The 24224-nt window shown below is 39.7% G+C and overlaps 2 protein-coding genes across 11 annotated transcripts; both read left to right on the top strand.

Moving 5' to 3' along the window:
- The first annotated feature begins 284 nt into the window (after positions 1-284).
- On the top strand, positions 285-16658 carry LOC6498851 (E3 ubiquitin-protein ligase RNF38). 10 transcript variants are annotated; one of them, XM_032456378.2, is made up of 9 exons: positions 285-357; positions 2358-3023; positions 4591-5008; positions 8997-10215; positions 10382-10726; positions 10788-11935; positions 11999-12183; positions 12876-12988; positions 13055-16658. In XM_032456378.2, exons 3-9 carry the CDS (start codon positions 4719-4721, stop codon positions 13256-13258), a joined length of 3504 nt encoding a protein of 1167 aa, XP_032312269.1. In that variant the 5' UTR covers positions 285-357; positions 2358-3023; positions 4591-4718; the 3' UTR covers positions 13259-16658. The 10 variants fall into 10 exon arrangements, with proteins under 10 accessions (XP_032312269.1, XP_014765757.1, XP_014765760.1 ...); XM_014910274.3 differs by having other exon boundaries at positions 303-468; XM_044716109.1 differs by lacking the exon at positions 285-357 and adding an exon at positions 481-820.
- A 3003-nt stretch (positions 16659-19661) lies between these two features.
- LOC6498852 (tensin) lies at positions 19662-24186 on the top strand. The gene is made up of 2 exons (XM_001955764.4): positions 19662-21948; positions 23482-24186. Exon 1 carries the CDS (start codon positions 19711-19713, stop codon positions 21901-21903), a length of 2193 nt encoding a protein of 730 aa, XP_001955800.1. The 5' UTR covers positions 19662-19710; the 3' UTR covers positions 21904-21948; positions 23482-24186.
- The last annotated feature ends 38 nt before the right edge of the window (positions 24187-24224 follow it).

The following is a 24224-nucleotide window of genomic DNA, read 5'->3' as shown; positions in this document are numbered from 1 at the left end:
AAGAATGTTAGATATTCAGAAAACTGATTATAATAACTGAAATAAATGCAAATTGGTGTTTAATACCTCGAATAATGTTTTCGGCGCTTTAAGCAAGGCCCAATGAAGATAAAAACAGATTTTTCTTAAGACGGAGTTAAGAAAGAAGTTCATTTGGGAAGGCTATAGTCGGATTGCGCCAGAATTTAGTGGCCGTTTGCCTTAAATACTTTTTTTTTTAAACTTTCAAAGCTCTTAAAATATGCTTTTCGATTAATACCAAATAAAATACCAAAATCATTTTAGTGTGACAGTTGCTGACGGGATTATCCAATTTTACTTATCTGGCAACACCGACAACACCTAGAGGCTCAAGAGGTAAACTCCCATAAAAAATCGAGAAACTGCTGCCAGCCAAGTGGAACTTTTATTGATTAGAAATTATTATTTGCGTCAACGTGTACTGAAAATTGTGATTGCAATCAAAACGTATGTAATGTAGTGAAATTACATAAAACGCAGTTGTTTAAGGCCAGCACTTTTGTCTGCCTGATGATGATGACGAGTGGTTGTCATTGTAGTTCCTCTCTGTCTGTTTGAGGCGTGTTAGCACGTACATATGTGTGTGAACTTGTGTTGATTTTCCGTGCGGTGGAGCAGGATGGGGCTATTGGAGAGCAGAGCAGAGTTTCGATTTTCCATCCATATCTACACTGTCAGCGGAAAAAGAGAGCGTGCAGAGCGAGCCCCGTCTGGGTACATTTTACCACACTGCCCCATACTGCGTCTTTGTCTTTGTCTGTCCTCGTCGTTGAGTTTGGGGAGCTCTCGCGTCCGTCTGGTGTGTAATACTATTCATTAAATGTCTCTCCATAAAAACAAAAACCAACAGTAGTTTTAAAACGCGATCGTGTGAAGTGCATTTTTTGTGGGACCCATTGACCTGGCCTCCTGTGTATACCAATATCGAAAACCACGGGCGTAACTCGTCCCCATCATCATTGTGTTTTGAAACGCCAGTCAGCGTAATTGCCAAAAAAAAAAAACCAGCTAGCCAGCCAGCTAACAACACATCGCCCCCTAGTATACATATTCATATAACCCCAAGTGCAAAACGAAACGAAACAGACAAAAAAAAAAGAAAAAAAAAAGAGCAGTCGTCGATGAAGTTGATTGCCATGACTACGCAATAGCAACAACAAGGGGCTAGGTGGGTCCTCTCTCGCGCTCTCTTTTCCTTGTTTGTGTGTGTATATGCGTGTATTTTGTATACCCTTTTTTTGGGGTATTATCATTTTGTCCAGATGTTTGTAAAAATCATATATATTTTGATGATCGAAGGATAAGAGTCCTGTGGATGTAGTCCTATTTGGGATATGTTTTTTATCGCATAAAAAAAAAAAACAGGGTATTTAAGAATCGAACTGCTTGTAATTTGCTTTCTATTTGGAGTATAATTTATGGTTTTAATTTTGAGAGTCGACCCCCTGGCTTTGCCCCCAAGCACTCCAGTAGCTATAGTTCCGCTCCAGCCCCATCGCACGCAGAAGAACTCTTTCGGAGTTTTCCTCCTCGTGCATACACACACACAGTTGTGGTCAGAATAATAGCATTAAAGTACCAAGTATCATAGGGCCTGTATCTCAAAGTGTCAAGTCAAGCCAATATATTATCTTTTTGAACTTTGGCCTCAATTGAAGAACTCTGAGTGAGTTCTTGGTGAAAAATACATATTTTCTTTTTTTTTTTTTTTCATTTTTTTTTTATGTATTGGGCCACCATTGCACTTATCTTATCAGTTCCTGTATACGCTTTCCATTTGTTGAACGATATGTCTTCAACATACCTTATCACTGTTTAAAGAGCCTTATCGCAATCCCGATATAACTATAATTCTTAAATCTACTACAACTCTTACATTTGAAAAGATAACTCCTTTCTTTATTTGTAAATAATTAAATATGTTTTTTTTTCCTCCCATAACTTATCCACTAACATTTGTTCTTTGATGATATTTGGACCCTTCTTGAAGAAAGTGATGGATTACTGGCACCATTATTTTAACCGCAACTGTATATTGAACCACAATTACAACCATTTAGTCGTTATGATAGCGAAGCATTTGTATATTGTACTGCCTGCCTATTTTTTTTACCATCTAATTTGCATAACATTGGCATTACTACTACTCATTGGCCGCAATTAAAACCAGGCTTTTATTAAAAAAAAAAAATACGTATATACTTGAATTATTTATCACATATATACATTATACAATTATTGCTAACAACTAAAACTAAACTAAAATCCAAGTAATTAGTTTCTCAACTGAATGTAATAGCAAATGTTTTCTTTTACTTTTATTTTCTTTGTTTTAGCATACATACAATATTTTATTGCTGGTTTTGGTGGTAAATTTGCATTGTTAACGGCCGTGGCCAGACGTGCCCTGCTTCTTTAACACACACGTCTCTCAAACCGAATATACCGATCATCAAGATTACCGAATTTCCCCCCTATTGACTCTCGTAATATAGCTCTCGACATGTATAAAAAACCAAAAAAAAAAATAAAATCTAGAAAATAAAAATCCGAAAACAATAAATACTGATACTGATACTGAAGCAACTAAACTGAAAAAATGTATACTAAATACATAGTATGTAGCACATAAGACTGCCATCTGCCCATCTGCCATTTGCCGTTGCCGTTGACACACTGTTCTGTATCTATCTGGCTGTGCTGTATCCGTATCCGTATCTCAAAAAAAAAAAAAAAAACCAACTCAACTCACTGACCAAAACTATCGCAATCGCAAATGCAAAATGCAAATAGCAAACTGCAAACTGCAAACTGCACACACCTCAACCTCAGCCTCAGCTCAACTCAAGCTCAGCTCAACTTTTAAAACGTATAATCCTCGAACTGCCTACAAAACCAACCAACCAACCAACCTATATATCAACCTATATATCAACCAACCTCAACCAATGAACCAACCTATCAACGGTCTACCGCAACTGGCAACTGAACGGCTTTAGTTTGTAAGCTTTGTTATTCATTTTTCATTTTTTTTTTTTCTAATTATTTTTTTTTGTGTAAAACCTGTTAAACATATTAGAGAAGACTGATAAAAAGAAGTACAAAGTACTATTAGATAATTTGTAATTATTTGTATTTGTCCTATGTTCTTTTAAATGGTTCCAATACGATCTAACCCATCCATATATATATGCTATAATATAATATACGAAAACACGACTTTGTCACACTGTTTCTTTTTTACTTTGCACATGTTCGTTTTTCTATTTACCGCCTAGTATTTATATTACCTACTTATAGAGCACACAACAAAAATCCACACAAAACAATAAAACACATGTACGTTAAGTGTAACCCCTCCCCCCCCCCCCCCCCCCCTTTTCTTTATTATCTGTCGCTCTTCCTGATCTGGAATCTTTTGATTGTACTAACGGCCCAATGGGGCGATAAGCGATAAGTTTTGTAATCAGTCATCCGCCCCCCCAATCCATCCATCCATCCATTCAACCAATCCTAAAACACATAAAACATAGCCACTAATATTGTTATTTTTTGTTCAGTTTACACACAACAGTCTCTCATGTAAAAGTCACACACCGAAACCGAATCTAGAGATAAATAATATGTATGTATATATGCGAGGGGAGCTTAATGATTAACAAAACTTAAACTGGAATTGCTGGAAGTGTTAATTCCTTGCCCCACTGGAGTCGGCCCGGGGAATTATATCTCACATATACACATACATACTATAATACCAATTTTGTATCCGTAATTTAACTTAATATCGTATTCTCTGTATCTGTATTGGCAGCTTTTCCATACATATATACCCTATAAACATGAATTTATATACATTTTATATACCAATATATATATATATATCGTACTTATATATCCTATAGTTGAAAAAAAGAACAAACAAAAAAACTAACCACGCACGTATCTCATCTCAGTTTCATATAATTGACAAACCTATTAAAGCTACACTGTTAAAAACAAACTGAAAAATTGTTGCTGTTTTATTTATTACGATTACAACAAAAACATACACACACACACACATCAAAACACACCCACACGTACTATATATACATTTCAAAAAAAAAAAAAAATATATATATATATATATTTTTTAATATATATATTTTATTATCCTTGCCTAAGTAAGTATTTTTTGGCTACCTTACCATAAATAGAAACCATAAATGTTTTGTTATTGAGCATGTTGGCTTGTTGGTTGTTTGCTTTCTGTTCTGGAGCGCGGGTCCGGCTTAGAGTACTTCCTAAAAATAATCACATATTAAATACACTAAAAGAAAATATGAGTATTTAAGCCACAAAATAGACATCTTGAGCATATGTACAATCCCTATCGATATCGACGCCATCATCTAAAAATTGATAAAAATGAAATACAATTTTTATTCAATTTTGAGGGCGTTGGAAAGTGAAAGGGTCAGAGTGCTGGTGGTGCCTAGTTAAGAAGTGAAAAAAAGCGGAAAAAGCCAACTTTATAAGCAAAACGTTTCGTTTACTCTCTTCTACTCCTGCCTCTCCCACCCACAGCTGCGTAAATAAAAGAAAGATAGCCCCCAAAGATAGCTCTCGACCTCGACCTCGTCAGTCGCTCAAGTCGGCCAGTCGCCATCTGCAACGCAGCAAAACATCCTTGCTCCAGGAGCAGCCGCAGCAGCATGCTCAACTCAAATGCCAGCAGCAGCAGTCGTCGGCCCTTCTCCCGCAACTCCTCATCGGCACGATCGCATCGTGGGGGTGGCGGCCGTATGTTGTACTCCCCACATCCCCATCCTCATGTCCAGCAACAACAACAACAGCAACAGGGTCAGCAGCAACAACAACGCTCCAACAACAGCCTTCTTCCTGGCCATAGTCCTTGGTGCAATGTGAACAACAACAACAACAGCAACAGTAACAACAACAACAATGCCAATAAAGATGCAATCGATGGCCGAAATATAAATTGGTAAGAGCCGATTGCTGCTTGCGTTTTAGATACAATCCTTGCCTCGATCGGCAGCGATCGAGCATATGTTAGTTAATATAAGTGACAAAAAAAAAAGCGAATTTGAAACGAATCCTGGTACCCAATCCCATAAACCTTTCGACTCCTGCCATATAATTAACCAGACATTGTACCGCCCTCCTCCCACCACCGACTAGAACAGTTTGTGTCAACTTTCTATCTCTAAGAAATAATATCTTCTTCGTAACCAATTAAACACCACCTGAACTGAAAATCCCCCCACCCACCTCCAAAAAAAAACCAAAATCGCTTTTAGGCTAAAGGGAGAATTTTGTAATTAATGTCGCGTGTAGTAGTGCAACCAAAGTAAAAAAAAATATATCATTTGAATTGGTCCTAACCGTTGAATTTTCGAAGCACTAAAAACAAAAAACAAAAAAAAAGCTTGCATCGTCAACTTAATGGCGACACATAATAAATATAAATACCGTTATACCGTTTTACTTCTCGATCTCATTTGTAACTATCTTGCGTTCTTGCGTTCTCTTACGTATTACGTAACATAACGTTACACATTACATTTTGTGTTTTGTTCCCCCCATCGAAAATTGGCACACATAATAACCACCTCCAATACCATCCTCCAAATATACTAATTATACCGTTGTATCTATCTCCGCATTCGCATAAAAAAACACAACATCCAAACATAACGAAACTCGAAAAAAAAACACACGTAAAAACATACTTCCACATATCAAGTTTTAATTTACATAATGTTTGACGTATGATGTACATTTTCCAAAAAAAAAAAACCTAACCTAACCGCTTTTAATTATCATAAAGAATATTTTTGAGCAGTGTCAAAAGTTGCGTAGAAGAAATCGTAATAACCGAAAATCAGAAACTATTAATTTTCATTGTAAACAATTTTTAAAGAACGTTTAATGTTTCCAATATACGTATTACGTAAGACCAACAAAAACAACAAAACAACCGTTCAGTTCCCAAAAGAAAATGCATGAAGAGCACTTGAAAATGGCGAACCAACTTATTACGTAGAAATTTCTCTTTAGTTACGTAGTCGTTCTTTTGTCCCCAAAAACGCTTCTTCTTGATTTTGAATACAAAAAAATAAAAAGCGCGCCTAAAGGACTTAAGTACTTACAGCATGTTATCTCTTTCTCCACCCCACAATATTCCTTTCTCTCTCTCTTGAAGAACATCCATTCCCAGAAGGGACCTTACCTCCCTAATCCATCCGGACATCCTTTCCCCCAACTCAATGGTACAAAAGTGTATTATCTTGTGTTGGTAGTTTTGTAAATTACTTGAATACCTGAATAAGCTTCTAGGTCTGAGGATTTTAAGTGATTTTTATTGATTGGTAACGGAAATTGCAAGACTCACCAGCCAGGAAGCCAGCCAGCCAGGAAGCTAACAATAATCGACAATTGAAAGCAATTAATTACTTAAATTATAGAACGACAAGAAGGGAGGGTAAGTGCTTTTCATGCATCAACAAATAGATGGACAGAAATTTAACTCTTTAATTGGTTTTAAAATTCAGATAATCAAAAAATGTAATTGCCAGTTTAGCCAGAAATAGTAGATACTAAAGGATGGTCGTTCTTCGAATCCCCTGACCCGCACCCACAATGTTTTTTTTTTTTTTATTTAAATCCACTATTATATTATTTAATTTTTTTGGGTTAACCCTCATTTTTGCGCATATAGTGTCGCTTCACGTTTTACGCTATTTGTTAAATTAAAACCTAAAAAAAAAAACAAAATACCAAAAAACAAGAACAAAAACAAAAACAATAAATGCGATGATAAATACATATGTGTGAAATGCAACCGTGAAGAGTGCAAGCCAAGTATGAATTTAGTTACAAAATTTCCTCTTTATCCAAACCGTACCGTAACTAGTTGTAATTTTCTTTCGATTTTCAACATTTTATGAATGATGCATTTTAGTTGAGTTTATTGATTGATAGCTAAGTATATATATATATTGGTGAATTGATTGTATTTTGCTTAACTTTGCGTAGGTGGTCGGGGCCGTACCGAGTCGAGTTTTGCAAATGATCAACAAACTCAGCTTAATGTTTTACTTATTTATTTGCATTTTGCACACTGCGGCTTAGAATGTTTGATAAACAAACCAATTTAAATGTACCTCTTAGTAATTCCAAACAAAAAAACCAAACAAAAACAAAAATAATTAATAATTGTATGGAACAATAAAAAACGTCCAATTATCGAAATAACAGATAATTCAACTCCAATTCATAGTATGAGCATTTCCTTATCTTACGTTTTCTTATCATTTTAGTCCTTGCTCTTTCTATCTCTCTCTCTCTCTCTTGCTCTATTTATAATCTAATGATTGTACGTGCGTGTGTGTGTGTGTGTAACTTTAACAATAAGCCAGCCCACAAATAACAATTGTCACACTCTGTTTATCAAGTATGTTCTCTTCTATAATTTGTCGTCTACCTATTATAGTTGTTATTTCATTTTCTAGCCAGTTGCTATCGCAGCTTTTGCATCTAGTCCGTAAGAGTTGCATATGTTACGCTGACACCGGCTTACGTTACGATAACCGATTACGTTCGGCGCTTAGACACGCCCCTCCCCTCGTCCTCCAACTATGTTTTAACCCACCCCCTTTTACACTCTCTTGCTGTATGTGTGTATATAAAGTAAAATAAAAACATCCATACATAGGCCTAAGTACAATTTGACAATAAAATGTGTGTGTTCCCAGCTCGATCACGATCTTCTGGATCTCTCGATACATCGTTATGGTGTATCGTGTACCGTTATTAACGTTTCCGTTCTCACCCCGCTAATAAAATAAGACAAAAGTATCTCGTAAAAAGCATTCTCACAGGCTGAATAAAGCTCAAGCTTATAATATAACTTAAGTACGAATTGTTTTTGTAACAGTTTATTTAAGTTTTCGGTTTATGTTCTCTTTTGTATAGTTTTGGAGCATGACCAGCACTCTCTCTCTATCTATATCTCTCTCTCTCTCTCTCTCTTTCAATATATATATATATACGTATCCAATGTATTTCTCTCGTGTTTAGCTAGTGAGAACGGCCTTACGTTGTATTACGTTCCAAGTTGCCTTTTTGCCGTTACAATTATACAAATTTGAATAGTGTGGAAAGCAGTGTGCGATTGGCATTTCGTGTTATCATTTCCGTTTCCGTTCCGTTCCGTTTCCGTTTCCATTTCGATTTTTTGGTAAGCGTAGTGTGCATAAAAACAAAGCGAGCAACAAATAAATAAATAAAATAGTTAACTAACCAAATTTTTCACCTAAAATGCATTCAAAAACTCAAAAGACAATGATCTAAAAAAAAAGAGAAAAAAAATATATATAAAGCTGCAAATGATGTGAAAAAAATTAGTCCGTACGTATTTGTTTTATACTAAATGCATATGTGTGTACATGTGTGCATATGTAGGTGTCCCGATCGGAAATGTAATACATATGCACGCATTGCCGTTATACCATTATATGTGTGTACATATCGATATTATATATATATATCTATATTAAACTAATATCTAATTATTGCATTTTGCCATTTACATATATATTATTTTTATCTTTTTCGTTTTTCTTTCTTCTTCATATAAAAAAAAAAAAAACCCGAAAACTACTGCAAAATAAAAAAAAAAAAACAATATAAATAACGTATATGTGTGTGGCTACCACTCTGCATATATACACCACTACTACTACTACTACTACTACTACTACCTACTACCTGTACATGTATTATGCATACAAATAACTATATATGGGTTGTGTTTAATACTACCACACACTGCTACTGCATTGATTTGATTGAACAATTTTCAACTGTATCTCGTACAACCGAATATTATACTCTCTCTATATATACGTATATATGTTTAAATATTATCTAAAACAAACTGCAACTGCAAACCTAAATCGAAAATCCAGCGATGTACAAACAAGTAATTCTAGCGGAACTTGTATTTATAACAATAGCAAAGCGCATCATCATCACAACAACAACAGCAACAACCAAAATGGTCACACTCAGAGCCACAATCACACTAATCACCCCCATACCCCCCAATTGCACACCCACTCGCATTTGAACCACCATCCACCCACCACTCAGTACAACAGCTACCGCCAGCAGACCATGCCATGCTCACCAGACTCCCCATCTCACAGTAACTCTAGCAATCTCAGTAGTATTCGCCAACAACAAGAGCATCCCTTAACTCATCATCCCTCCCCCCATTCCAATTACTATGATACGTGCGGTTCTCAGGTCCCCCGTACCTATGGTTCCATGTCCGTTTCGTTGGTGAGACTGAATCCAGCCCGTCTGTGCCTGACCCTCAGCCCAGCCACACCGCCTTCCCAACCCACCAATCGCCATCATCATCCGAATTTTTCACGACGACCCCCCCTTGTAGTGTCCTTTGCTCCTCCCAGCTCCTCCTCAAGTTCAAACTCAGGCTGCAGTTCGAGTGTCAGTGATCACAATCACTTCCATCAGCAGATGCCACGTAGTCAGAACCATTATCCCAACAATCCAAACAATCCAAACCAGTACCATGCTCATCCTCAACACCATTACCATCCATTGCATAACCCGCAGACTAATCGCCAATCCCTCCCGCTAACACGAACGAATTCAAATTCAACCAACGCAACAACTCTCAATCAAATCTCAACCAATCCAACAACAAATAGTTATCCTACTGATGTTGTGAATGTAAATTCTTGTACCGATATAATTCCTCATGGGTCTTCTTCGCCTTCGCCATCGCCTTCGCCTTTTTCTGCGTCATCGATGCTGTCCCAACAACCACAACCACAACAACAACGTCGTCAAATTAATAACGCATCTGCATCACTCAATAGCCACAGCCAGGGACAGGGTCCTGGAAACTCCTCCAATATGGGCCACAATCATCAGCGTGGCTACAATCGGAACGGCATTGGTAACGGTGGTAATGGTAACGTGAACGGATCACCCGATTATATGAACTACCGGCGTGGCGTCTGTCCGGCATTGTCACGGGATTATTCCGGCCACAATCGTCGTCACATGGGCGAGATCCATTTGAATAATCCCTCATCGTCCATGAACGGTCATTCCGGTCATCATCAGCGTAATTACAACGACAGAAATGTGAACAATGTGAGTTAAAAAGATCGTTCTTTCAGTTTCAACCCTTTTTGACGCTTAAAAGTATGCTATAATTTTGTGCTTTTAAAGTTAGTGTCCTTTCCATAGAGATATTTCTTTTTTTTTTGGTGATAATTTTATTGAAAAAACCATTAATTGTTATTCTCCAAATCTTTAGCACTTTGGAAGCTCAGATCAGGGCGGTCCTGACCACCGAGATCGTGGCGAAGGCTCCTCCTACAACTTTATGCGTAATGGCGGAGGAGGAGGATATGGACGCAACGGGTCTCATTATCAGCATATGGGATACGGTAACAACAACAATGGTGCCTCCACATCATCGGGCGGTCCAAGTGGACTGATGGGTGACCTCCCCTCTGGCTCGGGCCTGTCCGGATCCTCGCTGTCGCTCAACAATGGACCCGGAGGTCTCAATTCGGACAGTCCATCGCGAAAGCGGCGTCGCATCTCTGGAAGGCCGCAAAATGGTCCGCAGTCTCAACACCGGTGCCTTCTGGCTCAGGTAGGCATTTGGCACATATCTCCTAACCAATATGGTATTAAATATTCTTCACCCTCGACAGATGCAACAGGGAAGTCCCCCATTGCGACGCCCGCGGTTGCGGGACGTGGCGACCTCTACCCAGCAGCAACCTCAGCCGCCGTACGGCCAGCCCCCTCATCACCCCCAGCAACAGCAGCCGCCTTCTAACTACCATCAGTTGCACCACCACCAGCAGCAACCACCGCCATCCCACTATGCTCCACAGCAACAACAACCGCCGCCACCACCTCACGCTCAGCGGGCGCCCTGGGATTTGGGCGGTAATGGAGGTAGCGCCGGTGCCGGTGGAACACCCTCCAGCAGCACTGTGGGTCCCATTCTGCAACAGGTTCCGGCACCACCTCAGCCGCCGAGCCACCAGCAGACTGTGGGCTATCCACCGGCGCCCCCGCCACCTGGTTCACTAATGGTGGACCTAAATCTGAACCAAGTGCCGGCTGTCAGCTTGCAGTTACGCCCCTCGGAGCCCATTTGGGCCTCCTTCTGCACGTATCCGATTCCGGCCCAGGCGCGTCTGGCTCCGTGCCTGCACGGGGTTTACACGCAACCCTTCCCCACTGCCCCGCCTCCTGGCTTGGCAGCGCCTCCTCCTCTACAAGTGGCCCCAGTGCCATCGCAGGCTCAAATGGCCGCCGCCGCGGCTGCCGCCCAGCAGATGATTGCTCAGGCTACGTTGACAGCCCAACAACAGCAACGGGATGTTATTGCAGTGGCTAATCTGGGACCATTAGAGCCACCGGGTGCCCATCACTTGGATGGACATCATGGCCCCGGAGGCGGACCTGCTGCTGGGCCGCATGGCCATCCTCATGGTCATCCCCACGCCCACCCCCATCCGCATCCACATCAGCTTCCGCACGGCATCCATATTACGCCACTGAGCGGAGCGGCGGCTGCGGCCGCTACACACCACCTACATTCCACGGCGGCAGCTGCGGCTGCTGTCGCTGCCCAGGCAACAGCTCAGATGTCCGCCGGGCCGCAGCAGATCATCATCTCGTCGGACCGCCGAACATTCCCACCCCACCGCCGCATCCAGCGGTTCTGGCCGGCAAATCATGGCCACCGCCACGTTCTGCCGCCACAGTCTCTGGCTGCCCACCAGGCACCCGTGCAGATCCAGACCACGTCGGGCATCATTAATCCTGGATTCCTGCTTAACTTCTTGTGAGTTCATTATTTTTGTTTGTGTTTTAATTTTTGCAAAATCTAACTTGATTTTATGTTTAGGGCCATGTTCCCGCTTTCGCCTTATAATCAACATGACCTTAGCTCTGGTGACACCAACGAGACGGAGAACTACGAGGCGCTTCTCAGCCTGGCCGAGCGTCTGGGTGAAGCCAAGCCTAGAGGACTAACCCGCAACGAGATTGACCAGCTGCCTAGCTATAAATACAACCCGGACGTGCACAACGGTAAGTAGATCTTTGTCTATAAGTTTATATTTTCAAAAGACCCTAAAGGACTTTATAAATTGGAAAAATTAATGGCAACAATGATAAGATTCCCATTTTAAAAAGGGTACTAGTTTAAAGGGCAATGATTCTCCATTATTCTGCATCAAAATCTAGAAAGAAAATATTTTTTAGATTTTTTGAGAAATTTTCTAGGGTCCCCTTCAAAAGTGGTGAAATTGCATGGAAGGTCTATATGACGCTCTGCGATGGCCATATCTTGGGCAATTTCGATCCGATTCATGAGCGGAATACCTTAAACGATTTGTACATCCAGTCTCCATCATTCTGCGTAAAAACCCAGAAAAAAAATATTTTTTAGACTTTTTGTGAAATTTTCCCTTCAAAAGTGGTGAGAATGCATGGAAGGACAATATGACGCTCTGCGATGGCCATATCTTGGCCAATTTCCATCCGATTCAAGCCGATGGCCATATCTTGTCCAATTTCTATCCCTACCAAGCCCTCCTTTATGGTTTTTGTTTTTTTTTCTTTTCATTCGGCGACATGGCGTATACGTAATGTATTCATGTGGTGCCCGAAAAGATAGGCAACAAAAAATTGATTTGATCAAAAATTCATTTATGTTCGATTATTATAAAAATATGAATATTTATAAAGTTTTACATGCAAATTACTTGGTTTTATTCCAGGAGACCAATCATCATGTGTGGTGTGCATGTGCGATTTTGAGCTTCGCCAGCTACTCCGCGTCCTGCCTTGCTCCCACGAGTTCCACGCCAAGTGTGTTGATAAATGGCTGCGGGTGAGTTGGAAAAATAGACTTTTTGATCTGAAAATCATTGCATTGACAAAATCTTTCAATTAATAGTCCAATCGTACATGCCCTATTTGCCGAGGAAATGCTTCGGACTTCTTCGACGGAGCTGATCAGCAACAGGCGGCGGCACAAGCCACCGCCAGCGGAGCAACTGCGATCAGCAGCGGCACATCCCCAAGCAATTCCGTAGCTTCGGGAACATCCTCGGCAGCTGCAGCTGCCCCAGCCAATCCTCAGCAAAGCCAAGCAGCCTAGACACGTAATCACAATCGTATATTAAGCAACTCTTGCTTCTCCGGCTTTTCCGGGCGATGAGTGGACGAGGGAAAGAGTCCGGGGATAGGGGTTGCCATCACTTGGTGTAACGCGCAACGAATCCAACTGCCAAACCGTCGTCGCTTCCTCCTCAGCTATTAAACCTCCGCCCACCTGGCCAACCTCCCTGCGACTTTTGCTCCTCGGCCACGCCCTCGCACATCTCGCCGCCTCTTCAATAGCTTGTCGTAGACATTAGTTTGTATGTGAGTAATGGTAATCGTAATTAGGGTTTCGACCCTATATATACATACCACCAGAAAATCGACTATATATATAGACATATATATATTAAAAAAAAAAACAAATATTATTGTATGTATAGGGAAGATGAGATCGTATAAAATGTGTCAAGCCTTGCACAATGTTCAATGTAGATTTTCTTTGTCTTTTCAACATTCGAGGATACTCTATAATCCATTATAACCACTTGATATGGTCAGAAATACATATATAGATGCATATGCTTGGAAATGGTGTATAAAAAAGTCCTTTGCCAAAAAACCAGAGCGATTTAGGAATTATTAATTATTGGAATGTTAAAGAAGAAATCGCACTTTGAGGGACGGGACTCGGAGTTTCCCGAATCATCTAAAACTGTTGCTGTCCACACGCATACATAAATACATATAACTCTATATTATATACAAAAGAACATATTTAAAGTAAATGGAATATATATGCCTATATTTGTATTTGTAATTTAGATTTTTGTTATATGCTTTTGAGTTAGGCCTGCATATTTGCTGCTTCCTCCTCGTACTTTATATTTAATACTATTGCGTTTAGATATTTTTTATCTTCAACTTACTATATTAACTTAACCCTTAGACGAGTATCGACACAAGCATACTACAAAAAACAAAAACAAAAAAAAGAACAAACAAATAATTATACTGCATTGCATTTTATACTAATTATACGAACTGAACCCACTGAAGAAGTTCTTCTTCTTGCACTAAGCAAAAACCAAAACAACAAGGATAAAAATACGAATCATATATATTATATATATATATATATTTTTTGTTTCTACTGTTTGGAAATTAGTAACTATAAACAAACAAAAAACGGAAAAACGGAAGCAACTAACTTTGAAACATATAAGCAATCTTTAAAATCGACTAAACCAGATGAACGGAGGACGATTAGCGTTTCAGCAAATTTACTATATATAGTATAGATGCATATATATACACTAACACTAACACTAACACACATACACACACACACACACACACTTTTACAGTAACCAAGAAGGAAACCAACGGTATAAAGAATTTAGCATGCAGGCATAGAAGCATATGTATATTGGTGGGCTTATTAAATATGTATTTGTAGTAGATGTGTGCGTAATTAAATCTAATGCAATCGCTATGAGAACACAAATATCGTATCGTAACCAGACTTTTTCAGGGTCCTTTGGGATCGATGATATAGTACCAACTGGTATCGATCATCGACCCATTTTGCCCGCCCCACTTCCGTAGTATTTTGCCTTTTGAACTGTAACGTCTGTAGCTCTACACAGAATGCATTAACATAACACATACATATATACATAAATCTAAAACCTCCTTGAATCAATGTGACTTGTCTATTAAAAAATTATATAATTGAGGAAAATCTATAGTTAAAAATTAAACTAGCCGCGCATCAGATGCGATCATTATGAGTATCATATAAACATATACACCAAGAAAAAAAATTATATAGAGAGTTTCCTTCTGATACGCCGCGATTCAAGCCAACTACGTGCACTAGCCTTTTTGACGGATGACGGATAACGGATAACGGATGACGGATGACAGCCATAAAAATTTTTACCAATATATGTACATGTACAAGTACCATACAATAATTATCTATATCTATCTATCGATCGATCGATGAACACCAAACATAACCAATTAACGTGGAACTAAAACCAAAACCAAGCGAGAGATGAACAAGTAAATTGAAATGATTCCTGCCCTCCATTCGTATTAAAAACCATTGAAACTAACTCAACAACTTTTTATAGCATATATATACATATGGATAGCATTGATTTTTTGTGAGAATGGATATACATAAAAAAGTTAGTTTAGCCTTTTCAGGTATGCAGCAGCAATAGTATGGGATGCGCGTTGCTTATAGCGAGAGTTGCCTCCTTGCACGACGCCTCCTGTGTCCCTTCAATTAACCCGAAAATATGGTCCCATGGTCCCATCTTCCTATAAATGAAAGTTCTCAAATCCTTAATACGCTATGCATTACTGAAATCTTGATACCTAGTATATATGTAAAACGTGTGTGTATTTATTTTTAATCTATATGAATGGTATTTCCAAAAGACCATTGTAAAGGTGTTGTGCTTTTCTAGAATTTTATTAGTAGGAACATCAACTGAACGATTAACGAAAAACCCAAAAATAAAAGTTTATTTTTTGTCACAATAACAAAACGTTATGATAAAAGCAAATAATTATATATAGAATATATTATATACATGAATTGATTACCTTTTATACGTGCACTGACATACATACTTATGAGTATATGTAAACCAATATATGTATACTTGCAAAATAACAATTCAATCAACAAGCTATGCGAAAAAAAATCTTTACTCAATAATTTCTTATCCGGTTTCGATATTTTGTGTTCGTTCTATATCTATCCCTCCCCCTTCTATATCCTGAACTGACAGCACTAATAATAGGTGTTTCCATCGAATAGTTTCCTTCCGGTTTAACTCTCCTTCAGGTTTATTATTTTTTTAAAAACAACAGAAATCAAAAGCTTATCATAAAAATATATTTATAGTATAAAAAATACAAATAAAAAATACAAAAAAAAAACAAAAAAAACAATTAACACAAATAAAAATTATAAAGTTTTGCTGTGATGTACGTTATATATATTTAATTACATAAAATGCAATAAAATTTAAAAACATATAATGCATAATTCCAAATTATTACAACAAAACAAAGTAAAATGAAAACAAAAATGCAGAAGAATGATTATGAAATACAAAAACCTTTTACGCATGAGAATTTCACCAAAAACAATGCAAAAAAAACCAACATGTACGACATACTAAAAAAAACATCTTACACTTGTCTAGAATTTATGCCATTTTAAACGTGAATATTATTTTACATTTTTGTAGACAAGAACCGAGACACTCTCTTCTAGTAATTGTAAAATCAGTTAACCATAGTATTAAACCAACGTTTTTCAGTGGCATTGTAACGGTGAGCGGGCGTTTTAAATGTTAATTGCATTAATTTAAATTTTCGGTTTTGTATTAACTCGCAAGATTTCAATAAAATTCAATGAACGTCAATAAAAATAAAGCTTGTTTTTATTTAATAGCAAAAAGGTAAGTAAAACTTAAAATCAAAGAGGATTTCATAAATTAGTTTGTTCTAATTAGGATTCAGATCCGATTCAAAAATATAATATAATTCAAATGAAAGGTAACGAAAGTTCTTGGTTTTGAATTTGAGCTTTTTTTTAGTATTTTAGTATGCGTTTGGATTATGCTCAACGAAATAGGCAGCCACACTTTTCGCGGCCATTACCGCCATATTTTAATTTATCTGAAAGATTGGAGATATTTATAAATGGCTTTTATCCGGAAATCCTTTATCCGAAATGAAAGTCTTTTTTTTTAAATATTTGTTTTAAATGATTTAAATAAATATTTTTGTATGTTTCCACTCCTCGAAATAACATTCTTGGCAAATAATTATTATCCATAGAATAAATTAATACATTAATTAAGAATCCGTTATCTTTTGATTAAATTATCTGGACAAGTAGTTTTTCGCAAGTTATCCGGTAAAGAAGTCCCTGGAGATCTGAGAGGTAGCTTACGAAACCTGATTGAGATTTAAACAAAATGTTGACGCGACTTTCAAGTGGGTATCATAACGATCACGTGATTTAGTCATTTGAATCAATTAAATCGAATGCCTGTCTTTCACGCCCGAAAACCACACTCAAAATATCGTTAACCATATTTACGATGTCATTCCAGCATTTAACAAACATTAGATGGACGCATGGGTGTGCAATCTGAGGTTGTCACAGCATATGCTATGATTGGCAAAAAAATTTACCAACAGATGTTTGCTGCTAAAAAAACAAAAAACAAAAAAAAAAAACCAAAACAAAAAAAGGTAAACGAGTTGCCAACTAGGGATCCAACTAAGGCCAATAAAAAAAAACGGTTGCGAGTGAGAGCGGGAGGCTATACTGTAAAAAAGATATAAATCAGATAAAAAGCAATAAATCACTCAAAATATTAATCTTTAAAACCCATTGTGATCCAAACTGTAGATGAGAATAAAATATATTTAAATTACACTTTACAGCCCAAGGAATATATACTTTCTCTCTGTGTATAGGTCACAGCTAAGAGAATAGCGTAACGGAGAGTGAGAGAAAGAGAGAACATGTTTATTTACCACCCACAACTGGATGCTGGAGAAGATCACCCTGCCTGTTTGGCAGCAACTTTGGCATTGGCACTGCATTTTTGCCATTTTTTTCAGCAAATATTTTTGCCGATTTTGAGTTGTTAGTTAGTTAGCCTTTTGTATTTTTTTTTGCCCTACTGTCGTCACAATGTAGTTAGTGCTTTGGCATTATTGTTGTGTGGTTATTGTTATTGTTGCCCACCACGACACTTTCTACAAGAAAATGTTGAGAAATCAAAAAAAGATGCGACAGCTTCTTCTCTATGTATGTGGTGGTGGTGTTGTGTGTATGCTCTTGAGTCGGCTGGCTGTTGGTGTGTAGGTATAAAAATACACATGTATCTGTAATAGCCGCAAAAGTTCATTGGAAAGTGCAACCTGAACCTGCTGGGAAAATAGACCGCAATTTATTGATAAGAGTCTTCCATTTAAAAGCAAAGACGATCGATCGTCTGTTCTATTCTGCTATACTCCCCCGAAAACAAATGCAACTCATTCAGAACTTATGTGGCTGCAGATGCAGTTTAATTGATGAAAAACGTGAAGAGGAATGCGTTCGGGGAACGTGCCCGCGGTCATAGTGGGTGCAATTGGCGGATTGCCCCCTTAAATGCTCCAATTGGACTGTAAGGCAGAGGGACAGAGATGGAATCCCAGTCCGACACACACAGCTGTTATCAATTGGACACCAATCCGATCACTGCACAACGCAGACGCTCTGGCACGCTGGCTAGCTTCTTATTCGAACTGCAATATGCGGGTTCTTTGATTGAAATCGACGTTCAATTCATCCATCCACCGACTCTGTTCGACTCTAATCTGTATGGGCTCCTATTGCTTGTTTTGATTAGCTCGTTCGGTTCGATCGTGCGTCGTGGGTATTCGTAAATATGTGGGGATGACATCACCGTCGCCTCTTTCGCAGACTGCTCCACACTCTCTCTCTCTCTCTCTTTCTTCCTCTCTCTCACCTAAAGATCTCTCTCATTTTTTTTCTTGGCATCCAACACCTTTGCACACCATGTGTGTATATATTGGAGCTACAGTGGGCGTATGGGAATTGAAACATTTTGTTTTTCTATTTTAAAATATGTTTTAGTTTCGCAATAATAAAATGTCAATTTAGAGTGCAAGCAATTTGTTTGTAATTTTAATCAAAAAGTTTTTTTTTTTTTAATTTAAATTAAAAAATTGTAGTCTCTTTTATGTAGTAATATTATATAAATGTTTAAATTATTAAAAACTTTTCTTAAAAGAGGATCTCAGGAACAGAATCTGTATTACCCACTAGGCGTATGAGTGATTACTAGTCGTATAAGCGATTTTTTTTATTTGTTTGGAATTAAAAAACAGGAACACTACCAAATTTAAATTTGTTTCTAAAATTGTAAAATACATATTAAGAAACAAAAAAAAAATGCGAAAAGGTTTTAGATAAATTGTTTAAAATATTAACTAAAAACATTGCGAATAATTATCAAATAATTATGAACTAGACTTTTGATATATTTAGATTTTTGATATATTTAGATTAGTCGTTCTTGGAACGCTATTTATTATTAGCCAGAATTGTTATTAACAAGTTTATAAAATTAAACTAAATAATTCCTCAAGAATACTTTACTTTTTAGAATGTTTCCAAAAAATTCCAAAGGCCCCCTAGTCGTATGAGTAATTTTTTTCTTATAAACCCAACTATGAAGCCTACAAGCTCATAGTTTAGTTTTCGCTTCACTGTGCCCTATTGCGGAGGTTGATTTTTAGTTTGTTGGCCAACAAATGCCGAGAGCGAGATACAGCATGGAAGCAGCAGTGAGATTGGGAGAGCGAACGCCAACGCTGACATGGGGATACGGTTGTATTTGTATCTTCTAGGTTGCTCGTCGAATTTCCAATCAGTCTTTTGGAATTCGCGTAACAATGCGGTCGCCGTACGAAGATAGCGCTACTGCCGCTGACCACAAACACCAATACCAGTACCAATACCAGCAAACCAGCGGCGCCAATAATAACAATAATTACTATAAAAACTATAATGTGAATGGCAATGGGCAGGCGAATGGTAATGGTAATGGAAATGGAAATGGAAATGGCAGCTTGAATGGTCAGGGAAATGGAAACGGTATACCTTATCACGCGCGCGAGAACTCGCTACCATTCAGCTATGGAATCGCCAAAACGTCAACACCGCTGCGCAAAACTTCAACGCCGACGCGGGCGGATAGTTTTCTAGACTTTGATTTCGGTGCCCCGGCCACCTCCACCATCAACACCACGGTCACCGCCACATCCACTAATGGCAATGGTATCGGTGGTGGTGGTGGAGGATCCAGTGATATGATAAAGCCCCAACCACGTCTGACGAGCCCTTTGCTTGTGCGCAAAACCCTGGGCAACGGAGTGTCACCCACTACCTCCACGAACACCAATACCATTGCCAATACATACCACTACAGGTCGAATAGTGCGACGCCGACACCGCTTCGAGATGATTTTGAGCAGCTGCTGCGGGAGCGACGCGAAAAGGTCTACAATGAGTACAAGGAACGGGACGGGGAGAGGGAGAGCCGGCAGCGGGAGCGAGTACCGCCCACACCGCCTCAACGTCAGTACTATGGCAGCAATGGCTACGGAAGCAGTTTGAAAAACGGAAGCTCTCCGGGCAACGGTTACAGGAACACTCTCTCCAACGGCAAGGCTAGCAAGTACAACTACGATTTCGAGTTCAATCTCAACCTGGACGATGTGGAGCGTAGTTCCCTGCCAGCACCAGGTCCGTCGCCTTACACCACACGGAATATACAGTTCGAGGACTTGCGACTGGAGCAGGATGTGCCAGATGGCGTGGTCAACAGGCGGCTGGCCTCCACGAGCTTGGAACGCAATTATCACACAATTAACAGCTTGGAAGCGACCACAACGACCCACAAACGCGAGCTGGAGCCGCAACTGGGCGCCGTTTATGGCCAAAACAACCTGGAGACGCTCACGCGCACTCGGCGCGATCTCTCCTTGTCCACCTCCCCGTTGCCGTTGTTGCCGCCGGTGCCAGCATCGCCCATCTATGCCACCAGCACAAAACGAGCGACCAACCCAAATACCAATGGTCAGCAGATGACGCCTAGTCCCACCAGCCGGCCAGAAACGCCCGCCTTTCCGGTCACACCGCGCACGCCTTTTGGGGCGTCATCGGGCGGACTACCTTCCCAGTTGCCAGCTGAATCGATCTACCAAACGGGGCCACGTCGCGGTGTGGGGGCTCTGACCCCCATGGAAGTTTCTCCGGACTCGGTGCGATTCGCCAAGAGCTCGGCCAAGTACTGGTATAAGCCAAATATTTCACGGGAGGATGCTATTGCTCAGTTGGCCGGAGCACCGCCGGGTACCTTCCTGGTGCGTGATTCGACGACCTACAAGAACTCCTACGGCCTGGTCGTGCGGGTGGCCCAGCCACCGGCCGGATCCCAGGAGCTGGTGCGTCACTTCCTTATCGAGCCAACGCCGGGAGGTGTGCATCTGAAGGGCTGCGATAATGAGCCGGTGTTCACCTCGCTCTCCGCGCTGGTCTTCGAGCATTCCATCAGCCAGCTGGCGCTACCCTGCCTCCTGCTGCTGCCCGACCGGGACATAGTACCTCCACTGCGGGCCACCACTCCCGCCCAGCAGCACCTGCTCGCTCACGGAGCCGCCACCAATGTGCTGTGGCTGTTTTCCTGCGATACCGAGTCTCTGACCGGAAACGAGGCCATTAAGAAGGCCATTCGCCAGATGTACGCCCAGAAGCCGGCGCCACAGCCAACCGAGGTCCATTTCAAGGTATCGTCGCAGGGCATCACACTCACGGATAACTCACGCAAGAAGTTCTTCCGGAAACATTATACGGCGGATGTGATCTCTCACTGCGCCATCGATCCGGAGAACCGGATGTGGACCAGCGAGGGAGACACCGAGAAGAAGACCATTTTCGCGTTTGTGGCACGAAGGTCGCACAGTTCGACGGATAACCAGTGCCACGTGTTCTGCGACCTGTCCGTCAGCCAGCCGGCAGCGGCGATTGTGTCCTTCGCCAATCGCACCCTGCCCACTGAGAAGTTGCGCAACTACGTCCTGTAATTATGACGGCCAGAAGGAGTCCTGTGGAGCGGAGCAGACGTACAGGTGAGGTGCAGATTCAGTTATGGCATTATGGGTGCGGAGCGGAGCGGCCTTGCAAAGCCAATCCTACAGATTACAGAGGTCACTCGATGGGATGAACAATCTATGAAGTAAAAATAACACTTTAGAGGGCAACCCCAACCAGTTAAGAATTTGAGAACTCCTTCGTAACTTTCTGAAGAACTAGATCTCTATTTGTTTGCTCATATAAGTAGGTTCTTCGCATACTTCCCGTAGCACAATTCTGGTTATTCAATAGAGTGAAGTGTTTGCTTTACCAGGCAATCACCGTGAATACATCATTCTTCGCCCCAAATGGTAAAAACTATTAAAAACGCTACAGTTTCTTTGGCACCAGGCCCCAGGGCCCAGGCCCTTCCGTTCCTGGGTTCGTCTTCAGAAATTTGTTTACTTTACATAACGCCCGGCTGGTTCTGTTTGTTTGTTTGTTTAACGGTTTCCATATACTGCCGAGCACACATTGAGGGGCACGTAAGCATATATATTCTATATATTATATATAGAAGCATTTGGCTATACTTTTCGCAACGGAAGTTTCTGTCATGAGTCAGTTGCCTATAACCGTTGATTGGAATTCGAAATAGAAGGGAGCATCCCAATTATTGATAGTTTTTTGTATAAAATTCTGAAAGACCACACCTTATGGAGTGCCAAAATTGGTATTTCTTTTCGATTTCGATTTGATTTGATTAATTTCCTCATTCACGGTCACAGTCATGTGTTGAGGTCGCTCGATAAGGCCATAACGCTTAACTGTGCATTGCCATGCCAGCCATATAGGCCACTTTTCCCAGCTACCATACCATACCATACCATATATTCGATATCAGCCAGCGTCAAAACCATTTGGCTAATTTGAAAACATTTTTTTTTGGCTAAAAATTATCTAAAAATATGTTGAGGTTTATAGCTGAGGGTGGGATGACTATTTAGTTTTTTCTTTTTTAGCCTTTCGATAAGGAACAAGTTAGTTGTTCATCTCACCAGGGGGAGAAACATTCTAAAATTATCGTTTAATTCCACCTTGAATTTGTTGTGTGGAATTTTTCACATGGACTATAAAGCTAAAATATGCAAATAAAGAGCCGTTCATAGAAATCGATTTCAGCGCAATCGTATATAGCGCAAAGTTGAAATAAATTCAAACTGCGCATTTTAGAAAAACCGCACACCACCACCCACCCACCCAACACACACGAAAAATTAATTCCAGACGCGTTTGAGTTTATTTTTTTTTTGCTCTTTTTCTCCTCCGGGGATTGCGGATAAAAGTTAGAGTAAATAAAAAATTGTAAGGTCTAAAAATAAAGGGAAATTAATATTTAAAAGCAAGTCGTTATTCAGACACAGGCCACAGGGCTGCTAGACTTCAGACCCCAGACCCCAGACCCCATTGTTCGATCGAGTGATCTATTTGATCTGCAATTAAGCAATTATTCGAGATACATTGGAATTTATAACCTTGTTGTGGCGGATCAATAAACATATATCTTTTCTTTCATCTCTCTCTTCCAGGCTATGCAGCTGTAAGATGTACTAACTAATCAGTAATCACTACGAAATTTTTTGTTTTTCGGATATATAATAATGAGTTTAACTACGAATATATGTTAACGGAAAATGATGTCAGCCGTAGTTTATTTCGACAGGCACACACTCTCACTCTCAGACGGCAATATTTATGGCAAAAGCTAAAACATATGTACACAGACTACATATAGTGTGTATTATCAACTCGAATCGACTAGGAGCACAGTGGGATGCGATAACGCTATTTTCAAATGCCAAGTCATACTTGTTTATAGGTTCTAGCTATAAACAAATCTATGGATACTCCAAAATATCATTCAAACTAGATCGTTCGAACTAGATGTCCTGTTTCAGTGTGCAACAGCACAGGTTGTAGTTGATCACCAAAATGTTGACGTTTATTACAAAAAAATAAAAATAGCTGGTGTATATATTTTTAAACTGAGAGAGAGTGTGTGCTTTTCCTCGGCTACAGGGTGCGCTTGTCAGACAAACGGAATTAAATTAATCTAAATAATAATTTTATATGAATTAATGCTAAATAAGAGAGTTGTTGAATAATCCCCCCCGGGCAGATTGTCCTCTAATTTATACCAGTAATATCTATATATGTACATGTATTTTTGTAATAGGCCTTAAGATGTACTAATGCAGAGTCAATATCAATAAAGTGCAATGTTGTTACACAGATACTATAATGGTTTACTTAAAAAAAAAAGATTCTCCTT

Source organism: Drosophila ananassae, chromosome 2L, assembly GCF_017639315.1.
Source record: "Drosophila ananassae strain 14024-0371.13 chromosome 2L, ASM1763931v2, whole genome shotgun sequence".
Taxonomy (NCBI): Eukaryota; Metazoa; Arthropoda; class Insecta; order Diptera; family Drosophilidae; genus Drosophila; species Drosophila ananassae.
Note: the sequence above shows the minus strand (reverse complement) of the source record. Positions and strands in the feature narration are given on the sequence as shown.

Bases quoted from the DNA above. Each gene is read 5' to 3' on its own strand.
- LOC6498851 (XM_032456378.2), top strand. From the start codon at position 4,719: ATGCTCAACTCAAATGCCAGCAGCAGCAGTCGTCGGCCCTTCTCCCGC. The intron at 11,936-11,998 runs GTGAGTTCATTA...TTTTATGTTTAG, and splicing joins GGATTCCTGCTTAACTTCTT to GGCCATGTTCCCGCTTTCGC. The intron at 12,184-12,875 runs GTAAGTAGATCT...GTTTTATTCCAG, and splicing joins CAACCCGGACGTGCACAACG to GAGACCAATCATCATGTGTG.
- LOC6498852 (XM_001955764.4), top strand. From the start codon at position 19,711: ATGCGGTCGCCGTACGAAGATAGCGCTACTGCCGCTGACCACAAACAC.